The sequence below is a fragment of the Perognathus longimembris genome, chromosome 17 (genome assembly GCF_023159225.1).
Source record: "Perognathus longimembris pacificus isolate PPM17 chromosome 17, ASM2315922v1, whole genome shotgun sequence".
Classification (NCBI taxonomy): domain Eukaryota; kingdom Metazoa; phylum Chordata; class Mammalia; order Rodentia; family Heteromyidae; genus Perognathus; species Perognathus longimembris.
In genome coordinates, this window is record NC_063177.1 from 26,149,330 (window position 1) to 26,173,445 (window position 24,116).

Sequence of the window (24,116 nt, forward strand, 5' to 3'; positions counted from 1 at the left end):
TCCCCCCTTTTTTATTTCCTAGTTCTAGGATTTGAATTCAGAACCTGGAGCTTGATGAGCAGGCATTCTAGCTATTGAACCATTCTGTCAGCATTTTTCATGAAAAGAGTGTATTATTGACTGTGAAAGATAAGAGTTGAGCAAGTGTGTGACTGAAAATATCTAGAGCTTGCATTTTAATTCTTTAAAACATTTACATTTATCATAATTTTATTTATTTATTTATATAGGTACTGAAGCAAGGCATTGGCCTTGTTAGGCAGGTGTTCTTCTTTAGTGCTTGAGCTATAAACTCCAGTGTACTTTTCAATTTTTATGCAAATATTTCCTGATATCTGCATTCAACATAACATCATCTAGTGGCTTCTTATTGCTATATGACCATTATCTTTAATGGTTTTGGTACTCTGAAAATTTAGTGCTTTTGCTTTTTTTGATACTTTGTCCAATTACTTTCCATCCATCCCTCCCTCTTTCCCTTTATTCCTCTCTCCAGTCCTCCCTTTCCCACTTTTTCGCTTTACTTTTTTCCTGAGTGGAGGAGGGACTTGTTATTTGGATTATTAGGTACATCATAGCTATAGGAGCAGCAGCATACTTCTTATCATGATTCAAGAAGTCTATTTCCACAAGTGGACAACAATGTTGTAGTGGATTTCTGAAAGTCCTGTAATCATTTTACACAAATATTGAACAATTCCTTTTTGAAAATGCTTGAAATTCACAAATGAAAATACAATAAACCTAAAGAAAAAAAGCAGATTAAATAGTAGGTTAGAAGAAGGTAAATCATCCTGAAGCAAAGTCTGCCCGCAGAGCCCTAGCCAGGATCTACCACAGCAATCCCTCCTACCATCATTTTTATAAACACCCATTTACTAACTGTTCGTCAGAGATAGAGTGTGAGAAGAAATGGGGCAATTTCTGGTATAAGCTCCCTTAAATTCTTTATTTCCTAACTCAGTATTTTGGACTTTAGGTCAATATAAGGTCATTATCAAGTGATCTAAAATATACATTTCCTGATTGTTCTTGTTCCTGTCCTAATATCTACTGAATCATAATCCTGAAAGTGGGACCTCAGGACTTGCTTTTCTGACAAATAATTTGGTGGCTTATCCCACCCTCCAAATACTACCCCTACCCCACCCCTGCTGGGGATTGATCACAAGGTCTGGTGCCTGCAAACACTCTACCAGAGCCACTTCCCTAGCTCTCAAAGTTGCTTCTATCCAAAGTTTGAGAACCTCAGGTTAAGATTTTGGAATGTTAAAGTAACTGAAAATTTTATTGTGCATATAAACTGAGGTTGTTAATTAAGGTTTGACGAATGAATTTTAGCATAATTTTGGAGCGGTATGAGATTCATCTCTGTATCTTGGATGCTGAAATGTTGCAACACTTCATATTAATACTTGAACTCTTTTGTTTTATATGTACTTTGAATTGAACCTGCTTTGTGAATTAAATATACAGCTGCTTAAAGTTTTGATAAAATACCAGGCATAACTGAAATCACTTAAAAATGTCATGTTCATGTGACTATGTACGCTATGTTAGATTTTCATTGCCTAATGTTCAATTCTTAATGAAGTACATAAAACATATCACTCACATTGCCATAAGACATTTGCTCTCGTCAAAATTACTGCAATATTACTATGGTATCTAGTAAGGAAAGAATACACTAGCTTTCTGGAGCCTGGTTGGTTTCTGATAATCCAGTTTTTATAGCACTACAATAAGAAATAAGTGGTGAGATACCGGGCACACTGAAAGAGTAATAAATTATACAACGAAATACTAAAAGATTGAATGAGTAATGATTAATTTGAGTTTTAGTTAAAAAGCCTCTGATATCTTTATAAAGTCTCTAAACTGAGAATGAGTATGTGGGTGAGAATAAATAAATTAGGTCCTGTTTACTGACACCTCCTCCTTTCCACCCCCCCAAAAAAAATGTTCTTAAAAAAGAAAATAGAGGGTTGGGAATGTGGCTTAGCAGTAGAGTGCCTGCCCAGCATGCATGAAGCCCTTCTCTGGGTTTGATTCCTCAGCAGACCAGACCTGGTGCTGTGGCTCAAGAGGTAGAGTGCTAGCATTGAGCAAAAAGAAGCCAGGGACAGTGCTTAGGCCCTGAGTCCCAAGCCCCAGGACTGCCCCCTTCCCCACCCCCCCAAAAAAAAGTTTGTTGAGCTAGGAATGTGGCTTAATGTTAGAACACTTGCCTAGCATGCATGAAGCTATGGGTTCAATTCCTCAGTACCACATAAACAGAAAAAGCTAGAAGTAGCACTGTGGCTCAAGTGGTAGAATGCAAGCTTTGAGCAAAAGAAGCTCAGGGACAGTGCCCATGCCCTGAGCTCAAGCCTTAGGACTGGACAAAAAAAGAAATGTTCTTTAAGCCCACACACTTTTGGTTCAATTGCATTTTGAAATGAAGCACCTAGAAGCACATGCAGTTTATCTCTTGCAACTCAAATGCTTAGTTCCCATGTTGAGAATAGTGCTTTGTGCATGTTCAGTTTTTTTTCCTTCTTTTGAGAGAAGTTTGAAAGTACCTGTAATTGTTTAAATTGTGTTAATCTGTGCTTACTGTAAATCTGATCATTGCTACCAACTCCCATCAGGTCTCCTGAGTTAAGATGAGAGAGTGTTGATCACAAGTGGCCTTCCAAAGTCTAGTCTAATGTCATATGAAGTTATCATCATTTTCTTAGTAGATTGTCTTTGTGTGTGTATGTGTGTTTAATACATGTAACATCTACTGTTATAATATGTAAATATATAATATAATATGCAAATGTAACTTAAATATGATACATAATATAAACATGTACAAGGGGGGAAAACAAGTTGAACAAGAAATGTATTCATTGCCTTACATATGAAACTGTAAACCCTCTGTACTTTGACAATAAAGGGAAAAAATAGAAAAAAGATTTAACAAACATGGAAAAAAAACATGTATCTGAAGCTTGTACTCACCAGAATATCATATATTAGATGTATTATAATATATAAGTATCTTAAATACAATATAGTATAATTTAATATATTTAATATATAATATTTTAATGTATATGAGAAGCTTGTACTCACCATACTTTTAGCATTTTTCAATACATTGTTTCAGTATGAAAAACAACCTAGCTAGCTTTTTAATACTAACAGACATCCTTTTGCACTTTAAAGGTTGGTGGCTTAGTTATGTTTAAAAGATTTTCTTTTATTTTCTTTTATCCACTTGACAGCTAATATCTTTTCCAACTCTTCTCTGCGCATTCACATGTGTTGATGTGTCTTCAAGGTCACAGAGCAGAATATTTTCCTAATAGCAGCTTTCTAAGTAAGCATTAGATAGAATTCTATCTTTCTGTCTTTTTTTTTTGGCCAGTCCTGGGGCTTGGACTCAGGGCCTGCGCACTGTCCCTGGCTTCTTTTTTGCTCAAGGCTAGCACTCTGCCACTTGAGCCACAGCGACACTTCTGGCCATTTTCTGTATATGTGGTGCTGGGGACTTGAACCCAGGGCCTCATGTATACGAGGCAAGTACTCTTGCCACTAGGCCATATCCCCAGCCCCTATCTTTCTGTCTTGATAGTGATTGTGAAAGCTGCTTCATATCACAAGTATTTTTTAAGTAAAAGAAGGAACCTCTTTTTTTTTTTTTTAATATTGACAGAGTGGGAAGTGATGTTGGTTGTATGTGTTGTGGAAAAAGAATTCTGATAACAAGCGATGTTTTCCTTTATGTTTGTGGTTATGACAGGAGGAAATACAGTGATATTATGACACTATGTTTCTCTTCTCTGGCCTCTGCTGTTAGAGTTTTTTTTTTTTAATACAGTGGCAGCTTTTTTCCCCTTTATTGGCAAAGTGAACTACAGAGGGGTTACAGTTTCATACAGTTTCATACGTACATTTCTTATCCAACTTGTTACTTCCTCCCCCATTTTTCCCCTGCCTCCCAATTTCTCTCTCCCCCCATATGTTGTACAGTTGGTTTACATCATATAGTTTTGTAAGTATTGCTGTTGCATTGGTTTGTCTTTATATCCTTCATCTCTCAATTTTGGTATTCCCTTTCCCTTCCCTAGTTCCAATACAGGTATATACAATATTCAGGATATAAAATCAGTTATAGTGATATCAGTGGTAAAAACACGGAAGGGAATACAAAAAAAATGCATGGTTTCACATAGCATGTTGAAAATAACAACAACAATGATATACCACTTGTTTCCATACTTGGAGTTCACTTTGCTTAGTATCATCTTACATGTTCACATGTGCGGAGCTATTGAGCTATTGTGATCTTTTGCTAGGACTATCCTAGACATGTACTAATTATTCACAATGAGGAAAACTATAGAGTCCATGTTTCTTTGGGTCTGGCTCACTTCACTTAGTATGATTTTTTTCCAAGTCCTTCTATTTCCTTATGAATGAGGCAATGTCATTCTTTCTGATAGAGGCATAGAATTTCATTGTGTATATGTACCACATTTTCTGTTAGAGATTTTCTGTGTCTTGTATATTTCTCTCTATACTCTCACATGCACTCTTCCACTAAGATCTTTACTACATTTAGAAAAGTCAGTGAAGCCAAAAGCAATTTAGACAACTTACAGAAGTTAAGCATTTATGGAAAAACTGTTTATATTTGTCAGCTTTCAGGGTGGTCTTGAATTTTAATACTAAAGTATCATTTGGGTATGTCACAAGAATGAAGATGGGTAGACAATTGTGTTTGAACTTTGAGTCTGTCTAGGCATTGATGTTTGTCTAGCAGTAAGGTAGCAGTGAAGTCCTGGTTCCCTGCTTCCTTATACACACACTGAGTGTCACAGTGTAGCCCAGCCTAGTCTCAAAGTCACTGTCCTCCTGACTCAGCCTCTTGGGCTGGTATTACAGCTGTGTACCACCATTCCAATCTTAATTTCAGGCCCTATTGAAAGCTTGTAATTTAACACATCCAAATTGTAATTTAGCATACAGCCTGCTAGGGCTGGTTTTGAACTTTGATTCTCTGATCTTAGCCTCCGGAGTAGCTACAGTTACAGTGAATCATCTGCATCCAGCTGAATTTATATTTATTTGAAGCTCTCATACATTAGAAAAGTTCTCTACTTGACGAGTTTAACTCAGTTCATATTGTTATATATAATAAAGTTAACATGCTTCAGACTCATATACAGATAGATGCATTTTTAAGATTAAACCTTGTTCTTCACAAAGACCTCTCATTCTACTGTGCTTTTACTTTTGTAATGTCTGTATTTTGGTTAAAGCAGAGTTTTCTGTGTGGTGAAAAGTTAATTTAGTCAGTGTAGAAAACTTCCTGAAGTATATGTTGCCACATACTTCACTGAGTATAAATGTATGGAGATGTAACTTTTCATTCTCCACTTTCCAGTCAAACTGATAGAAGCTAAAAAGCAAATAAAATATATGTTGCCTGGTTTACTGTTAGAGGCCATGTCTACAATGCTTAGAGCAGAGGTTGGGTCTGTCCCTTAGTGAACAATGCATGCTTCATATGAGTAAGGCTCTGGTGTGAATTCATGGCACCCAAGAGGAAAAATACAAAGCTTTGAGTAAAAACAAATTTTATTTGACCTTCTATTTATGAAAAAAGTGAATGTTAGATGTCGTTGTTCAAGTTGTCCTCATCAGATTGGTCTCATGATGAAACTAGTGAATTCAAACTCTTTCAAATGATTTTGAAACAGCAGTGTCATGAATAGTTTGCCTGGATCAAGTCTGTGACTAGCACTTACTTTTGTAAATGGTATTTATTTTACAAACATGGCTCATTCCTTTGCATATTATCTGTGTCTGCATTGCCAGTATAAAGGCAAGAGACTATGTCATACAGTTTTGAATGTCTGCTTAATAAAAGTCAGGCATCCACAGCTATATAAATACAGTGTGTATATGTGTGTGTGTTTTAAGACCTTTCTTTTACATTGCACTTCTCTTTAGGATATATGTCCCTGACTATTGGAGTAAACTCCTATCTAACTTTTATCTTTTTATTGCTGTCTGTACACCAATACCAGTTTACTTAAAGTTTACTTGCAGAACCAGAGATTCTACTTTTTTTTTTTTTGCCAGTCCTATGGCTTGAACTCAGGGCCTGCACATTGTCCCTGAGCTTTTTTTTTCTGTTTTCTTTTTTTGCTCAAGGCTAGCACTCTACCACTTGAACCACAGAGCTACTTCCAGCTTTATCTGTTTATGTGGTACTGAGGAACTTCATGCATGCTAGGCAAGCACTCTATGCTAAGCCATCTTCCCAGTCCTGCCTACCATTTATTTATCTCGAAAATGGAATATTCAAATACATCTAAATTGCATTCTTTTTCTGTGTTTTTTTTTGTACAAAGTTTCTATGTCTGGCAATACCCTTTGTCCCATTTAGTCCTTATGCTTTCTCCCTATCATCTTTGAAAGGAGGAGAATGGATATCTACCTGCTCAGAAAGGCAGATTCCATGATGTCCTACCCCTCCCCCAAAACTTGTATAGTCAGCCATTTTTTCTCACATTCTATTTTAATACATCTCCTATTAATCCAAGGCCTCAAAGATTTATTATTTATATTTTTATTCCTAGCATATAACCATGGTACATCAGACTACTTGAATGACTGCTTTAATTTTTGACTTATACAGGGAACTCTTACATTTTGACTATTACATGCTTATTACAAGCCTGACTCATATATTGTGTTACACCTCAATAGAATGATACCATTTAGGTTGTGATTTACTACTTTGTAAAGCAATTAACAAAATTCTCTACTCTAGATTGTGACAGATTTCTGAATTCATTGATAAGCTCTCACCTATAAAATAAAAAAATTTAAGAAATTAAATGCCTTATTCATTCTTTAATAAATTTCATGAGGCAATTCCATTTCCTTTTGGTACTGTGTGATACTCTTAGTAAATGATTTCAGATATTAATGACCTCCGTTGTCCCATTTCTAGGTGCAGGACATTTGCTTCAGCCATGATTGTCGCTGGGTTGTGGTCAGTACCCTTCGGGGGACTTCTCACGTGTTCCCCATCAACCCTTACGGTGGCCAGCCTTGTGTTCGTACACACATGTCACCACGAGTAGTGAATCGCATGAGCCGTTTCCAGAAGAGTGCTGGACTAGAAGAGATTGAACAAGAGCTGACATCAAAGCAAGGAGGTCGCTGTAGCCCTGTTCCAGGTTTATCAAGCAGCCCGTCTGGCTCACCCCTACATGGTAAACCTCGTTTTCTCCCTTCCCAGTGTCCTTAATTTTAATATAGTGCTTTTGATGTTCATGTACTAAGATTTGAAGCTCATTTAACATGCTCTCATTTATTAAACCTTGTAATAATCTTGAGATCTTGAGACAATATAGAAATGTAATAATTTGAGACAATATAAACTTTTAAAAATACTATGCTATTTTTTTTTCCAGTTGTGGGTACTGTCCCTGAGCTTTTTTACTCAAAGCTAGTGCTCTACAAGCTTTAGTCATAGCCTCTCTTCTTGCTTTTTGTTGTTTAATTGGAGATAAGAGTCTCAGGGGCTTTCCTGCCTAAGCTGGCTTCAAATAGCAATCCTCAGATCTCATCCTTCTGAGTAGCTAGGAAGGATTACAGGTGTGAGCCATCTGCACCTGGCGCTATTGTGCTATTTTTGATTCTCATACTTTTTTACTATCGTATTTAATCAACATAACGTTTAAGACTATTTTTCTAACTTTAGAACTGGACCCCATTTCCACATATTTCTTCCAAAACATTTTGTCTTTAATGGACTGGGGCTCTAGTTTATTAAGAAATATTTCTTATTTGAGTTATTAGTCATGAGTGAGTGGTGTATTCTTTATGTGTCTCCATTGTCTCCATTTTTTACCTTTTTTTTTTTTTTTGGTAGGCTGGGATTTGATCTTAGGACCTTCTTCTTGCTAGGTAGATGCTCTACCCTAGAGCTATGCCCTCAAGCCCTTCTTAAATGATTATTTTTTATATAGTATCCTACTTCTGGCCCTCGTGCATAATTGGACCATGATCTTGCTGTTTTTTACTTACTACCACAGCTGTCCCTGAGCCTGGTTGGGCTCAAGGTTAGTCCTCTACCACTTGTACCACATTGTCGCTTCTAATGTTTTCTGAGTCTCTCAGACTTTCTTGCGCCTGCTGGCTTGGAACTATGATCCTCAGATCTCAGCCTCCTTAGTAACTAGGATTACATGCCTGAGCCTCTGGCACCTGGCCATTACTTACTTTTGGTGTATATTTTGATGTATGATATATAGATACATTAGGTATATAATATATGATTTTAGGGCTTTTCTCTGTTTTCAAGTTGAATAAATGTCACCAAAGACTACAGAGAGTTAGTGCACATGTGCAGTGTGCTAGGTAGACAAGGAAAACGACATTCATTTGTTGTTAAAGTAAAGTCTCATGTTTCTCTTTTTCCTACTTTATCAATCAAATTGCATACATTCTTCTTGGCCAGACTTTGGACACAATCTGGCCATCCCTGCCCTCATATACCTTCTACACCAAAGGGAAGGGAGAGATTAAATAACTGAAAGGACTTCCTGTCAGTGTGTTTTTGGTGAAGATTGGAAAGCATCAGACAAGGATTTTATTATTTATCAAAGGATAGTAGTTGAAGAGTAATACTATACTACCAAGCTCTATTGTTTTTGTAACTCTCCTGTTTTTCTGGAAATCTCAGAGATTCCACACTTCTCCATAACACTTGATCCCTTTTTGAAAGCAAGGAATTTTAGAAGTATTTTCCTCTTAATATACATGTGGTAAAATGTGATTATCTTAGAATTTCACCATCACTCCATGTTGCTTCCTCATTTTTTTTTTTTTTTTTTTTGCCAGTCCTGGGCCTTGGACTCAGGGCCTGAGCACCATCCCTGGCTTCATCCCACTCAAGGCTAGCACTCTGCCACCTGAGCCACAGCGCCCCTTCTGGCTGTTTTCCATATATGTGGTGCTGGGGAATCGAACCGAGAGCTTCATGTGTAGGAGGCAAGCGCTCTTGCCACTAGGCCATATTCCCAGCCCCTGCTTCCTCATTTTTTGAATCATAGACATTGGAGTGATGATCATTTTTTATTTTCTTTTTGTATCTTCCAAGACAAAACAAAGTAGACATTGTGTTGGTTAGTTCTAAAAATGATGTATTTACAGTTCATGTGGGCAAACAGTCTCATGCTGGTTAAAACAATGTAAACGTTTGAACAGGGAGGGATTCATCTTGAAAATGAATCATGTTTTGGCGGTATTACCGTTGTTTGTCTGTGCTCTTTTTAGCTAAGTAAAGGAAACTGTTAAATAACAGTTGATATAGGGGTTATTTCCTTTTTACTTCTTGGAGCCAATCCAATTTAGGGTAAGAGATTATTCTCTCTCCCCATCCCTTTTGTCCCTCTCCCCCCTTCCTCTTCCCTCTCATCCTTCCCCACCTCCTTTCCCCTTTTCCTCCTCTTCTTCTCCTTTTCCCTCTCCCTCTACTCCTTCTCCTCTCCCCACTCTCTCTTTTCCCCTCTCCTTTTCGAATAATGTTTATTTATTTGAAATATATTCTTTCTAAATATTTCTTTCACTTCCTGTCTTGTTGCCTAAACCTTAGTGTAGGGAGGAGTTCTTAGGTTGCGATTGCATTAACTTTTATCACGCATCTGAAAACTGATAGAAAACACAGTTGAAAAAATCTTGAAGTTTTTTTTTATACATCTTCTTATATTTTCATCACTGCTCTTAAATTATGCATGTTTGCATAGTAACATTACTATTTCATTTCACCAGAACACTACATTTAAATATATTGGTTACTCTACTCAAATCACTTTATCCAATGTATTTTTGTAAGAGTATACAACCTCCCCCTAAGGTCCAAATAGTCTGTTGTGTAGCAGTGATTTTATTCCTGCTACACTGGCCTCCAAAAAGAAAAAAAAAATTGCTTCTGTTTCTTTCTTTTTTTTTTTTTTGGCCAGTCCTGGGGCTTGGACTCAGGGCCTGAGCTCTGTCCCTGGCTTCTTTTTGCTCAAGGCTAGCACTCTGCCACTTGAGCCACAGCGCCAGTTCTGGCCGTTTTCTGTATATGTGGTGCTGGGGAATTGAACCCAGGGCCTCATGTATACGAGGCAAGCACTCTTGCTACTAGGCCATATCCCCAGCCTTGCTTCTGCTTCTTGTCACTTGGCATATTAGTTGCTGAAATGCATATTCTAAGATTTTTTTTAACATCTTTAGAATTTATTTAAGAAAATAATTATATTTAAATAATTATTTGCTGGAATGAAGCGTTTGTTATTCCTGGTTACATTGCTTTTGTTGTTAACATATGTCAGGTTCTTTGCTTTATTCAGCAACTATGAATTGGTTTGTCTCTTGTCTGGGCATCGTTCTGCACTCTAGGGACCCAGCGCTGAACAAAGTGGGAACATCCTTGTTCTCTTGCAACTATAGAAAAAGTTGAAGAATGCCAGGAGAATAGGAACTGCCCAGAGATGATTACAATTTCAAGTTATTGTTGTCTCTATGCCTTACTGAGATGGTAATATTTGAGACTTGACCTGATGATAATAAGTGGAAAGTCACACAGAGTGTAATGGCCAGAGTAAAACCTTAAAACAAGAAGGTCCTGGTCCAAGAATGACAAGGTGGCCAGCATGGCTAAAGCCTCATGGCCAGATGTGAAATAGGTGATGGTTTGACTGGCTCATAATTAGACAGAAAGTTTATGGAGGACTTTTTTTTCCCCAGTCCTGGGCTTGAACTCAGGGATTGAACACTGTCCCTGGCTTCTTTTTGCTCAAGGTTAGCAGCTACTCTGCCACCTGAGCCACAGCGCCACTTCTGGCCATTTTCTATATATGTGGTGCTGGGGAATTGAACCCAGGGCTTCATGTATATGAGGCAAGCACTCTTGCCACTAGGCCACATTCCCAGCCCATCTATGGAAGATTTTAAGAGTTAGAGTGATTGTGTTTCAGCCTGTTTCAAGTGCAAATTTGTGTGAACAATGTATTTCATGTCAGATATGTAAGAACAGACATATCTGGTTATTAAAGACTATTGGCCTGCATAACTAGAGTAGTGGGTTGCATTTATTGAAGTGAAGAATGCCATGGCTAAAACAGGTCTGAGTGTGATAGGTCATTGATCTCCTATGACTGAGTGTTGGTTATATGGTTCTGGAGCTGACTGGAAAGGGCTAATTTGTATGGGGATAAATAGTTTGGAAAGCATGAACAATAACTGAAATAAAAAAGTAGACTTGAACTGCAAGTTGTACAAGCACCAAAAATAACAGATGTCCTTCAATAAATAGCCAGTTACCTAAAAAAGAAAACCAAATGTGAGAAGCCCTGTGAGAAAGGTTTTTTTCACGGAGAAAGTAGTGATTGTTGTTAAGTTATTGTAATTGCTTTGTGAAGACAAAAACTAGAGAAATGATAGAATATTAAAAATTTTAAGCTTTGGTAAAAATGGGTTTGGTGGAGTGGTAAGGGCCTCATCTGATGATTTTAGTATGAATAGAGAGAAATTGGTATCTGTATGCATTAAGGAGGAGTGTGAAATGGGGATAGAATCTGTTGCTCTGAAAAATAGGTAGCCTGGAGAGAAAGGCAGAATCCTATAGAGAGGTGGAATTCCTTTATTATTTGTAAGGTTTTGTTCCAGGAACAAACTGTCGCTTTTAATGTTGTTTATGACCCCGAGTAAAGTTAATTCCTGAAGCACACTCAAGTATTAACATCAGGTTTCTACACATGAACTACTTTCCTGTTTTACTCTTCAGGTGTCCACTTAACCACATCTTTCCATCCCAATTAATGATATACTTTTTTCTCTTAAGAATACTATTGAATTCTGTGTTCTTTGTTTTTATTTATCCTTTATCTGTACTGGTTGCTTGCCACTTCATATCATATTCATGATTTTTGATGGTCTCTCATTAGAATCTGGAGTCCAACTCCTTAGGAGTAAAATCCATTCTCTTTGACTTTGGAACTGTAATATTAGGCAAATTGTTTCACCAATCTCAGCCTCATTTTCCTATCTGTAAAATAAAGGAAGTAATATCACCAGCATTACAGAGTTTCTGTGACAAAGCACTAGGAATAATGCTTTTGCACATATCAAATATTCAGTAAAAAGTAGCTGTTACTGTTAGTATCTTTATGAATGTTGCTTTTAATTTGTCAGTGTAAGGACTGATTCGTTTTTCAAGCTTTTGGTTTAGTAACTATTAAATGAATAATTCACCGGCTAATGAGTGGATGCATTAGAGTTCTGAGCTTATTCTGTACTGACTTTTGGGGTAAAATTGGGCTCAATGTTGACCTTAGTTTGTGATACTGTTTCTGAATTGAAAAGAGATACCAGTGTAAAACTGAAAGTGATAAACACAACCTATTTTTGCTCATTTCAACGCTAAATATCAGATTTTACAGTCCTATAAATGAATGTACTTATTGTTTTGCTTTTGTCAGTTCTTTATTTTAGAAAATTTCCCTTTCAGGCATGACATATAGGACATGAATTTGAAGAAGGGCTTTGTGTTGAGTTAACTAGTTCTTGGAAGTTCCTCTTTTCTTAACTTATTTGTCCTCAGCGGACTTGTGCTCAAGTCTCTACATTTGGCATCCAAATTCCAGAGTCTCCTTTTTCCAAATGGAGGTTGTTCATGAGATGAGGCTTTTGGAGGAGGCCTCTTTTTTCTTAGACTTTTACTTTCCCTGTTTTAAAAACTACAACAACAACCCCCAAACGGGCAGTACCAGTTTTCTTTTCAGTATCTGTATGAAGTATTGAAGTATTCTTTTTTTTATTTTACTACTATGAGACTGTTTATAGACTTCATTTGATGGTTTATTGTAATTATTTACTTTTGTTGATCGGGAGTTTTCTTGATACAGACCATATCACAATTGTAAATACAAAGCCATGACACATTTCAGCCTTATATAGTTTCACCTACTTAAGAGAATCAATAATAATGTGATGCTTCCACATTACTGTTTACTTGGAGAATGAAGTTTCCACAAATTTGTTTTCATTTTTTGCCAAGAAAAGTCAATCATGTATACTGTAGCTCTGTTTTAAATTTTATGCCTCATATGACAAGAGTATATAAATAGTGAATACATGGGACATGGAGTAAAATGTCTTCTTTAGGGAGATTTTACTAGCTGGAGTTTGCCGATTCCCTGTGCTTTATTTCTTTAGCAGAGATGCAGTCTTGTTTTTAAATGTGTCATTTTCTTAGTGAGTGTTTTCCTTGTCATTTTCAAATCATTTTTCTAAAGTGGTTGGTATCATATTATGGTAGTTTTGACATTTACTATACACCTAACTTACTTAAATATTGTCATGCTTATCACAGATAGCACATCAGTTCTTTATGGCAGTGTGTGGAAATGAGTAGTCTCACTAGGAAATGCATCTGAAGACTCTATTAAAGAACAGTACCTGTTGTTTTGTAATGGGTTTTGTTAGAGCAATTTGGCATTCACTACACACTGAGCATTTTTTTTTTTTTTTTTTTTTTTTTTTTGGCCAGTCCTGTGCCTTGTGAGCACCGTCCCTGGCTTCTCTTTGCTCAAGGCTAGCACTCTGTCACTTGAGCCACAGCGCCACTTCTGGCTGTTTTCTATATATGTGGTGCTGGGGAATCGAACCCAGGGCTTCATGTATACGAGTCAAGCACTCTTGCCACTAGGCCATATTCCCAGCCTGGTTATTAGTATTTTTGAGGAAAATTAATAAAACCTGGGAGAATCTTGAGAACACTCCATATAGCTCTGTCCCTCTAAATTATACTTTTGAGTTGTAGTTCTGTAAAAACAATTGTTTTTAAATGTCTTATCAAATTATATTTTTATATTTTATGTCTTTGTAATTAAAAAAAAAAACCTTTAAAATGAATGCCAGCTAAAGTCTTTAGACTTTTCGGCAAACAGAATTTTTGTTTTTATTTCTTATGACTAATGAAATATTTTCTTCTTAACACAGTTTTTATTTTTAACATGGCCCAAGTCATAAACTCTTAAGTTTTGAAAGTTTTATTTTTAAATACTTAATGAGAAATGCCTCTAGAGGGCAATATTTTCTCAAGTTTTCAGTAATTAAATCAAGGCAACCCTGGCATGAACTTGGGGTTCTGTGGGTCCTGATGTCTTGTTAGTTCTTATATAGTTCGTCTTTCTATTGGGTGACCTATGATTTATTCCATACTCTTTGTAGAGAATTGGACTTTGAAAACATATTGCTATCAATTGATATCCTTTTTTGAGTACTGTCTCTTGATACATAGATCCTAATAGTTTAATAGAAGATAAAATTAATTTCAGTATTTGTAGTGTGTTCTAAAATTTTCTCTCTTTGATTGAATATATCCTGTGATTTAAAGGCCTTTTTATCTGTGCAATTTAATGTATCAAAGTGATGAGATTCTACTATTGGCTAATCTAGTAGCTAATCTTTTTTCTTTTCCATTAACCTGGTCTTTTCTTGTTGTCTCCTTTTGTAATACTAATTTTACCTTTAAGAGATAAATTGATTATACAACCAGTTATCCCATAGTTATGATGAAAAAGAGTTTTTTTTTATTCTGTTCCTCTTTCATCTCTTCCTAACTTTTCTGCTGTTTGCTTTTTACCCGCTTCTGCAGATCTCATTAGTAGATATCCTGTATTTTAGACCTTTCTTTTTCTTTTACTTCATGAGGACAGAGCCTTAGTTTAACTTCTTACTACATTTCTTATTTCCTGCAATTTGTTTTTAATAAGCTTTTTCTTTCTTAATTATCACTTCTTTTTCTTATAATAGGTGTTGTTTTATCTCTAAGAGATACTTTAAAATTGTTTACATCTGTTTTTACTCCTGTATAATCTCCATTTCCTCAACATATTTTTTCCAGTTTCTGTTTTATTTTGTTCTGATCTTCTACTTTCATGTTAGAACAAGGTTCTTATCCTTGACTGCATTATAGCTTAACTGGGTACACTAAAGAAAATACTGATGGTTTAGTTTCGTCAGTCTGATTAGACCAAAATAGTGACTTCAATCTTTGACCATTATTATTTATTTATTAGTCACTTTCTATGTGTAATTTTATTCTACTAGTCAACAAAATTAGTACTAAGGAAGTAATTGTAACTCTTTGAATTGAGGAATGGCATATTAACTTACAGGTCCTAATGAGATATCAGGACTAGTGATATTATTAGGGTACCCCATACAGTTACTACTCATAAGTATTTTTTCTCAGAGTGGTCAGCCTGCTCATAAAGGAATTCTTATCTTTTGTTCAGGGTGTATGTGCTAGGGGTAAAGAAGACTGTCTGGCAAGAAACTTTGAAGTTGGTATCAAGGAGTTGAAGAAGTTACATTATTTTAGCCTAGTGCCTTTAAATAAAAACCAGGATTTGGATAATATATTTGCATATTCTTCATTCCTTTTCAGTGAGTGAATAGTTAACTTAGATTTCTGGTCTGGTTTCTTTGCCATAGGAGTTCTGTGTGGAAACATGGAGACAAAATTTTTAGTTGTTGAAGGGGGAAAAACCCCCATAAAAATTAATTATCAATAACTTTGGAGAAGGGTCTGAATATATGCCTATCAAAAGGAAGATCTGAAACATTTTAAAAAAATATTTGATTGAAGAGTATGTGTCAGTATGTGTCATATATAATAGTGATCTAATGATAAACCCAAATGTAGAAATTTAGGATTATTGGGCTTAAGTGTAGCAGACAGGAATAGTTTAGTGGTTTAATAATCTCAGTTGGAATTAGCAATTTGTCGTTGGTAGTTGTAATCTACAAAATGATTTATAAAAAAGACCGGTCAGTGCTCTGCCCCTGAGTGTATATTGAGAAATAGAAACTATGATTTTTTTTTGCCTTAAGAGGGTGAATGGCATTTTGAATTTGGACAAGGACTGGAAAAGGATTTAAGGTTCACTGAAAGAGTTATTCACATTGGTTGATGTGTTTTTGCAGGTGAGAATATTGAAGCTACAATGAGATACCAGAGAGAAAGTACTTCAGCATGGACAGAGGGATTAATGTAGGCATTATTCCTAGTGGGGGCTTCAGAAGTGATAGGCGAATTCATTTTCAGAGTAGAGAACTAACTCTGGTAGGAGTAGTAAATTCTGTTTAATAATAATTCACTCTTGTCTAGACTTAATATGGGTTGAAATAAGTTCATATTTCATAAAATCATGGGTGAAGAAAAATCCAAGATGATAGTACTGATAGATGATAATAATCAACTTGATTATGTAATAATTCTCCTCCTAGAGTAGAGAATTACAGGGAGTGAAGAATCACTATATCTCAGGAGTTGCACGTTCCAAATTGTGGGGTAGTATGGCTAATGCTCAAGAACTTTCCCTAAATGGAGTGCTTATGGATATAAGTAAACCCATGGGTATGGTTTAGCAGAAGTAAATGACAAGTTCATATTATTTTATAGGATGTACCAACTTTAAATTATTTCATTTGTGAGCAGCTCTTTATTTTTTAAAATAAATTGTTGATAATTTAGGGCAACAAAATTAGTGTTTTCCTCCTGAGAAGAAGTTGTAAACATATTTAGATGGAAAGAACTTAAATATTTGGAAACTAGAAGTAAAGTATGTTAATATAAAAGGGAATATCTTAGACCCTTTTTAAATCAAACATGCTGATTTGGTCCTTTCACACTATACTTTGTATGGTTGTTAAAATCTGTTGCACTTTCCCATCTGAAGGAAATGCATCTTTGACACTTCTCATGACCTGAGTCATGATGCTGAAATAGAGCCAGAAAATATTCTTAACAGTCATGGGTAATAAGAAGGAAGGCTTCCGTTAGTGGGTTGGGGGAGGGTGGACTTGATGAACTGGAGGTTGAGGGAAGAAAAGAGTCCTTGCTATTTTGGTTTTTATCTTCTTGATTATTAGGAGAGTTGCTGACATTTCATTGCTTTATTTGTTATTCAGTACAGTCAGTACTTTGATTTTAACCTTTAATTGTTCCACAAGTATATGGTGGTTAATGTAACTTATAAAGTTGAACCAATGTTAAACTATTGTATTATCCATACATAAGGAAATATGCTTAATCATATATTGCAATTAGTTCAGCATTTTATCTTACAATGGTAAAATTACTTTCATTTCTGAATAAATTATTTGTACTTCAATGTTTTATATAAGTTCTCCAATCTAAATAATAGATAATGGTTATATAACCTCCGTGATAACGCATGCGCGCGCGTATGTATGTGTATAATGCTTCTGTATTTTCTGTTACGATACAGTGTTAATTATGAGGTAAAGATAGAAGTAGAAAATATTGTTGAGAAATAAGTGAGGTGCTATGCTAGGGGAGCTATTTTTGTCCCCAGTTTGTTTCATGATATATTAGATTATGGTGTTTTCATTTTGTCCTCCCCACTCCCTCTCCGGGACTAGTTCCCCCCAATTCTGAGTACCAACTTTCAGTACTGTACATGAGCTTAGTTTAGAGGAGTGAGGAATTTGAGTGCTTCACTGTAAAGGTTTGGGAGTAGTTTGAGTCATAACACTGATCTTTCCTCTCATTGCATTTATTTGTACATAGCTGTAGGTCCCCTGCTCTCCAATTGTTTATTTTTTGTTTTTTCCCCCATTTTTTGTTGTTGAATGAATGTAAAACTAAGTATCTACAATGAGTTAAATGTTACTGATGTTTCAAAAATATTAAGAACATCATCTCTTAATTTCTTTTTGTCCCATATTCTTGCTGTGCTCTAAGCATAAAACATGAGTGATGAACTTCCCATTTTTAGGTAGGATAGTTTAATTCTGATTTAGTTCAATTCAGGCTTACAAATAAGGCCAATTAAGGTTCAATTATATGATACTTTTATATTTCATTAGCATTTCTCCCATTTTCTTTTTATGTAATCTTTCCCCCATTTTGTATTGTTGCTTCTTATAAATATTCTAGCCCTCACAACTCATCTCTTTGCTAATCTTACCTTTTTCCAGCTTGGATATTGAGCCTCACTGCCCTCTTGGTGTAATAGAAACGATGCTTGCTCTTCATATGCTTTTAGAAGTAATGATTTTTTTTCTTCATGACTTTTGCTTATATGTATCAAATTTCTTAGCTGGTTGAATTTGTGTTAGCATTCAGGAAAGAAAAATACTTCTATGTTGTATTAGGCAGGAAAAGTGAGCAGGTAAGAATGAATTCCTTTCCCATAGTAAAAGATACCCTTACAAGTAATTTCTTTTTATAAATTAGTCATATTTATTTAGAATTTGTTCAGTAATTTAAAAATAGTTAGTACACAATCATTTGCCTGAAATTTAGTTTTAATTCTTATAGCCACTATTAAGTCTCTGTGCTGTTACTCTGGCTACTTTGTATTTTGTGGCATGAAGTAATGACAGTGTTATTAATAACCCAAGTCCCCATCTTGTGAAGACAATTTTTTTAAAAAAGTCTGTTTTGTTGGCAATTCATCTTCTGACCTTTCTCTTCTTTCCTGAAGTACTCAAGAGTAATGTCTGTGATGAAATGAAAAGTTACTTGGAAAGAACAACAAGTGTTTTTGTGATACTTATAAATTGCCATGTTTTTGCCGCCAAAATAATTGCAAGCAAGAACAAATCAAATCAAAATTGCTCTTGCACATTTTGTCTTTAATTATGTCTCCTGTTTGTTGAGTTACCAGTCTTTTAAAATACGGGTGTGTGCTTACATGTGTATAAAATTCATTCTCTTTTAATTGTGTGTTCTCTTCTCCTTGGCTCCTGTGAACAAGCATTGCTTCCGCCCAGCTTGGTATGTGGGTCAGAAGGCACTGTTTCTCACCAGGGCGCTGCTGTTTCCTTTTCCTACTCCAGCAGATTACAGATTATACTGGAACATGCCTGAGAAAAGGTCAAAAAGGAGGGTGAAAGTCCTGGAACTGCAGCTGGGAAGCTTGTCGTTCTCATCTAGGAAAGGGGAAGTGGGAGATAGAGGCTCCCATCCCAACCAAAAACAACCTACATACAGGAAATTCCTGCTTGCACAGGGTACTTTGTATGTGGTCTGAAAGACTTTATTTGGTTTTGATTAAATAAGTATTGAGAGTTACATTGAGGAGCTTTCATGTTAAATTAGATGGAGTGCAAGAACTCAGCAGTGTTTTTAACTTTATAATGCCTAAATATCCAGTGATTGTTTCAGGACAAGCTACCATTGTACTTCTTTTTACAGAGTCAAGAAGTCAGAGCTTTCCACCTATAGAATTAGCTTAAACTCGTTAAGTTTTTTGCATGTTCACCCCTGTGATTCCATAGAGGATATTAAGGACAGACTGAAAGTTTTGATCTTTGGTGGAATGTGTAATGTTCACACACAGACCTTATAGAATGTGTTAGTTTTTTTTTTTATTTTGGAACAGTAGTTTATAGGGAATGAATTATTTACACAACGTGTTAGATTAGGGAAAGTTTGGAAGGAGAATAGATATAATGGAAATATTTGTGACTGGGATTGTGTCTGTAGATTTTTCTCCTCTGGGTGCCAGGGATCCACATTGATATTGGGTTTCATTGGGCCTCATTAATCCATTTGTAGGCCACTGACTAGGAATCTTTTATCATAAAATAGCAGTGGATCTTTTTGGTAAGTGTGTGGAGAGGTGATAAGAATAGAATTTGATACAGTTGAAGGCATAGTACACTGAGTGATAGGACTGTCTATCTCTATCCTAAACCTTCTGAAAAGAGAAGTTCTTTGAGGGAATCAAATCTGTGTCCCTGATGGGAAGAGCTCCCATAACAGTACTCACTCAGAGGGCAAATGAATCTTTAACATTTCTACAGCTATTTTTCCTGAAATCCTGAATGACAGTGATAGGACAATGTTCTTTCATCCTCCAGTGCTCTGTTTGGTCCATGTTATTCCATTACTGTCTTTATTACTTCCTTACACATTCTGTAAGAGTTTTCCTTGAAGCCATTGACAGCAACCCTTAGCTTATGCCTCTAGAGACATGTAAGAATGTTTTTTTCTTATCTCATTGATATGTTGCTTTTTTAAGGTAACTTCTCAGATAAAACTATTATCCTTTGACTACTTAATGTTATTTGTATTGATATTATTCTCCTTAGCTCACAATATGATAGAATAGTGAATTTTTCTTTTACAGATTTGAGAAGAGACATATAATTTAATTCTGTTTTTCTTTTTCCTCTTGTTTGCATGGAAGAAAATATAAATTCATACATATGTACCCGAAACATACTGACAGTATCTTAAGTATTTAGCATAATGTGAAATGTTGGGCCATTTCAGGGTCTCACTTGCTTTAGAAGTTTCTTGCACTTGGCAGTTTGCCACGTTCACATGTTCTCACATCACTGCATTCAGAAGCTAAGAATACCAACCTGGCAGCTTCTGCACAGAGGGTAAAGATAAAACAGAAAGGAGTCTAGCTTTCCAGCCACATTACCTGGGAGCTGCTGCTGATGTCTTTTCCACAAATGTCCAAGTTTGTCAAAGCCCAGTAAATCTTGGAAAGTTTATTTTCCTTGTAGCATCTGTGTTTTATAATGGGTCTTTTAATTTGTTTTTACTTTGTCTGCAGGGATTTCTTTTGTCCGGACTTTTCAGACTCAGTCTTTTCTTTCTTTTTTTTTTTTTTCCTGTGGAAGTGAGTCTGTTAATGATGACCGGTTTGGGAATATGCTTTTCTGCAAAGCTGACCTGACAGGCTGTTCCCCCAGTGCAGCAACAAAGCCCATTGTTAATTTTCTCTGTTCACTCTTATCCTCAATTCATTTTCCTCTGTTTCTATAGCATAAATGGTCTGAGAAACTATAATCTGGGAAAGTGCATAAATAAAAGTGGCATTTAAAGTTAACAAAACTTTTAGTGAACAGATTACACCATGTCAATCTTACCTTTGTGAATGGTGGGGTTCTATGTTAGTGTGGAGATTGGCACAATACTAGCATACCTGCAGGTATTCCTTTTCCAAATGGTAGTGGGAATTGGAGGGAGAGGAGAAAAGATGTTGTCTTAATTATTTATTCCAGGATACAAATTTGTTCACAGTCAACACAGAAAACCAGTGCTCTGGTTTAGTGCTCCACATGGAACATGACAAATAATGATAACTGCCACTACAAATTGAACATGAAATAAAATCAAACTATCATCACGTTAGTGATATAGGGGTGAAATTCTGATTTTTAAATGATATTCAGTTTTTCAAGTAGAACCTGTACTTTATTATCAAGAATATAATATAATCGAGAAATCATTTTATTTGAATTTGGGATTGTTTTTCTCCCCAAGAGGAGCCCATCTATCATAAGGAATGGTTGCCCACTGAAGGATCAAAGCTCTAGTGGATTTGGAAGATTCAAAGCTTGAAGGCTTATGCAAGTTTATCTATATAGACTCAGCCCCCCAAAAAACTGGGATGAGAGTCTTAGAAGAGCTTACTTTCTCATGAGAGTTTTGGGACTTCCTCTGTCTGGTTGTGCCAGAAATACTGTGAGAATATCCATTCTCATGGAATTTGTCCCTTACAGGTCCTTGTCCCAGCTGGAGTTAGAAAGTATAATGGTGTGTGAAATATTACATGTATCTTAAGGCTTTATGAAATTGTCTCCTAAAATCGCAATTTAACAACCTCTGCTGTGTCCATTCTACTGATAATAGTAAAGATAAGAGGGCTAGAGAAGGTGACATATTTTTTTTTTAATCATTACTATCATATATTCCTGAGAGAAAGCACAATGAAGATGGAACATAGGGAAAGACTGGATCCAAGCGTGAGATGGACATTAAAGGTTCTGAACCTGCTGAACCTTGGGGCTTGTTTAATGAAACATCCTGCAATATAAAATTTTGGCTTGAGTTTAACCATGGGGAAGTAATCAATACAAGACCAAGCTGAGCCGTGAAAGACATAGACCCCAGTCATTTGGCTTTCTATTTATTTACTCTACCCATTCCTGTGCTCTTAGAGTCTGGACTCGGGACCTTACATTACCAATACTTCTTGTCTTAGTTATTTTACACATATTCTCTTTTACTTTTGCCTGGGCAGGCATTGGCCCATGACGCTACTACCTAGATTCCTTGTGTGTGGCTAATATCCCCTGTTCATTTTGTTGAGATTGGGTCTTGCTAACTTTCCTTAGCTGGCCTTGGAGAGCAGTCTGTTTCCATTTGCTGGTATGTGGGATTCCAAGTATGAATCTTTTTTTTTTTTTTAAAGCATGAAGTTGCTAGGTAGCCATTACTGCCTCAACCTCCAGAATACTGGGATTACCAGTATGTTTCACCAAGTTGGCTTCTTCTGAAGTACTTTTGAGTGCGCTCCAATTTTTTTTCCTATGGATTTTAGAGCTATGCTTTTCTCTGCTCATTAGTTTATATAAGTTCTACATGGAAGATTTTAATTATTATATGTCTACTAGTGAGATTTGTGTATGCTAGGCCTCTCAATTTTACTTAATCGCGATATAATTGTTCCTTCCTTCCTTCCTTCCTTCCTTCCTTCCTTCCTTCCTTCCTTCCTTCCTTCCTTCCTTCCTTCCTTCCTTCCTTCCTTCCTTCCTTCCTTTTCTCTTTCTCTCCTCCCCTCCCTCTCTCTTAGCTGTACCCATCCTAGGGCTTGACCTCTGAGCCTGGGTGCTGTCCACTAACTTTTTCACGTAGTGCTGATGCTCTACCACTTGAGCCATACCTCTGCTTCCAACTTTTGATGGAAGTAAGAGTCTCTTGGACTTTATTACTTGGGCTGGCTTCAAACTGTGATCCTCAGCTCTCAGCCTCCTGTATAGCTAGGATTATAGTCATGAGTCACTCATGCCAGGCTTCATAAATCATTTTATTTGTTCTTTATTTTCTTTTAGAAAGTCAAAAGATATGTGTTTGTTACTGTATGCTCAAATTTATGAATTCTATCTTTTCAAGGTTCCCTTTAAAACAATAATAAAGGTAAATGCTTTATGTTTTTTTCTGAAACCTTTTTCTTATATCTTTATTATCTCAGGCCATTTTGTTTTGTTGGTTGTGTGGCTTGAACTCAGGGCCTGGGTGCTGTCCCTGAACATCCTTGTGCTCAAGGCTAGCATTCTACCACTTGAGCCACTGCATGATTGATTAATTTTTCTTATTAATTTACTGGAGATAAGAGTCTCACAGGACTTGCCTGCCCTGGTTAGCTTTGAACCACAATCCTCAGATCTCAGCCTCCTGTGTAGCAAGGATTGCAGGCATGAGCCACCAATGCCCAGTTTCAAAAAATACTTAAAAAAAATGTTCACAACTACCCTATGTTGGCCAGTGGCTGTGCACTCTGATATGTGCCTACCATTGTAGACTATTTTTATCGATTTTCATTTTTGTTATTTTGTTATGCCCTCTTAATTATGAAATCTTTGATAGTCCCAGGACACTCATCCCAGACCCATAATAGAACTCTGTCTCAATCAACCCCTGTTGATTGAAACCTTTGCTTTGTACAGTCATTCTCTCATTGCTCAAGTCTTCCCTCAGTCCCACGTTTCACATCTCTGTTCCATAACTATCACCTTGATCTTTCCCTATATTATTCTTTATTAGAGACTACCAGAATTAGTAGCTATTACTGGGTAGTTTCCTTACTACATTGTCCATTAATCATTTAATTAACTACTTAAAAATTTAAATGTATCTTAAATGATACCTAAACATTAAAATATACATATTAGGTTTCATGTAATATTTTCATATGTTTATACTGCAGGTTTCACATAGCTTCCTATTCATTTATGATTTCATTGTGGTGAAAATATTCAAACACTTTCTTCTAGCTGTTTGAGATATATATCATGTTTTTTTTTTATCATCATCCAGCTGTGCCATAGCACACCAAAGATTCTTATCCTTATTTTTAACATATTTTTATTATCTTGAGTTATATAAAAGAGTTGCTGTTCAAGGAAGCAGTTTATGAATATAATATATCTTGTTCAGTGTCACTCCTCTCAACATTCTCATCCATCCTTCCCAACTCTGCTTTGCTCATTTATAAAAAATTAATTCTTATTTT

General features: G+C 36.0%; 1 protein-coding gene across 3 annotated transcripts in view; it reads left to right on the forward strand.

Annotated features, from left to right (window-relative positions):
- Positions 1 to 24,116, forward strand: part of Bcas3 (BCAS3 microtubule associated cell migration factor) — a 518,556-nt gene that overhangs the window by 156,942 nt on the left and 337,498 nt on the right. For all 3 annotated transcript variants that reach the window (XM_048366643.1, XM_048366642.1, XM_048366644.1), the window contains exon 15: positions 6,998 to 7,262. In XM_048366643.1, coding sequence (XP_048222600.1) covers positions 6,998 to 7,262 — 265 coding nt within the window. The remainder of the gene's footprint in view (positions 1 to 6,997; positions 7,263 to 24,116) is intronic.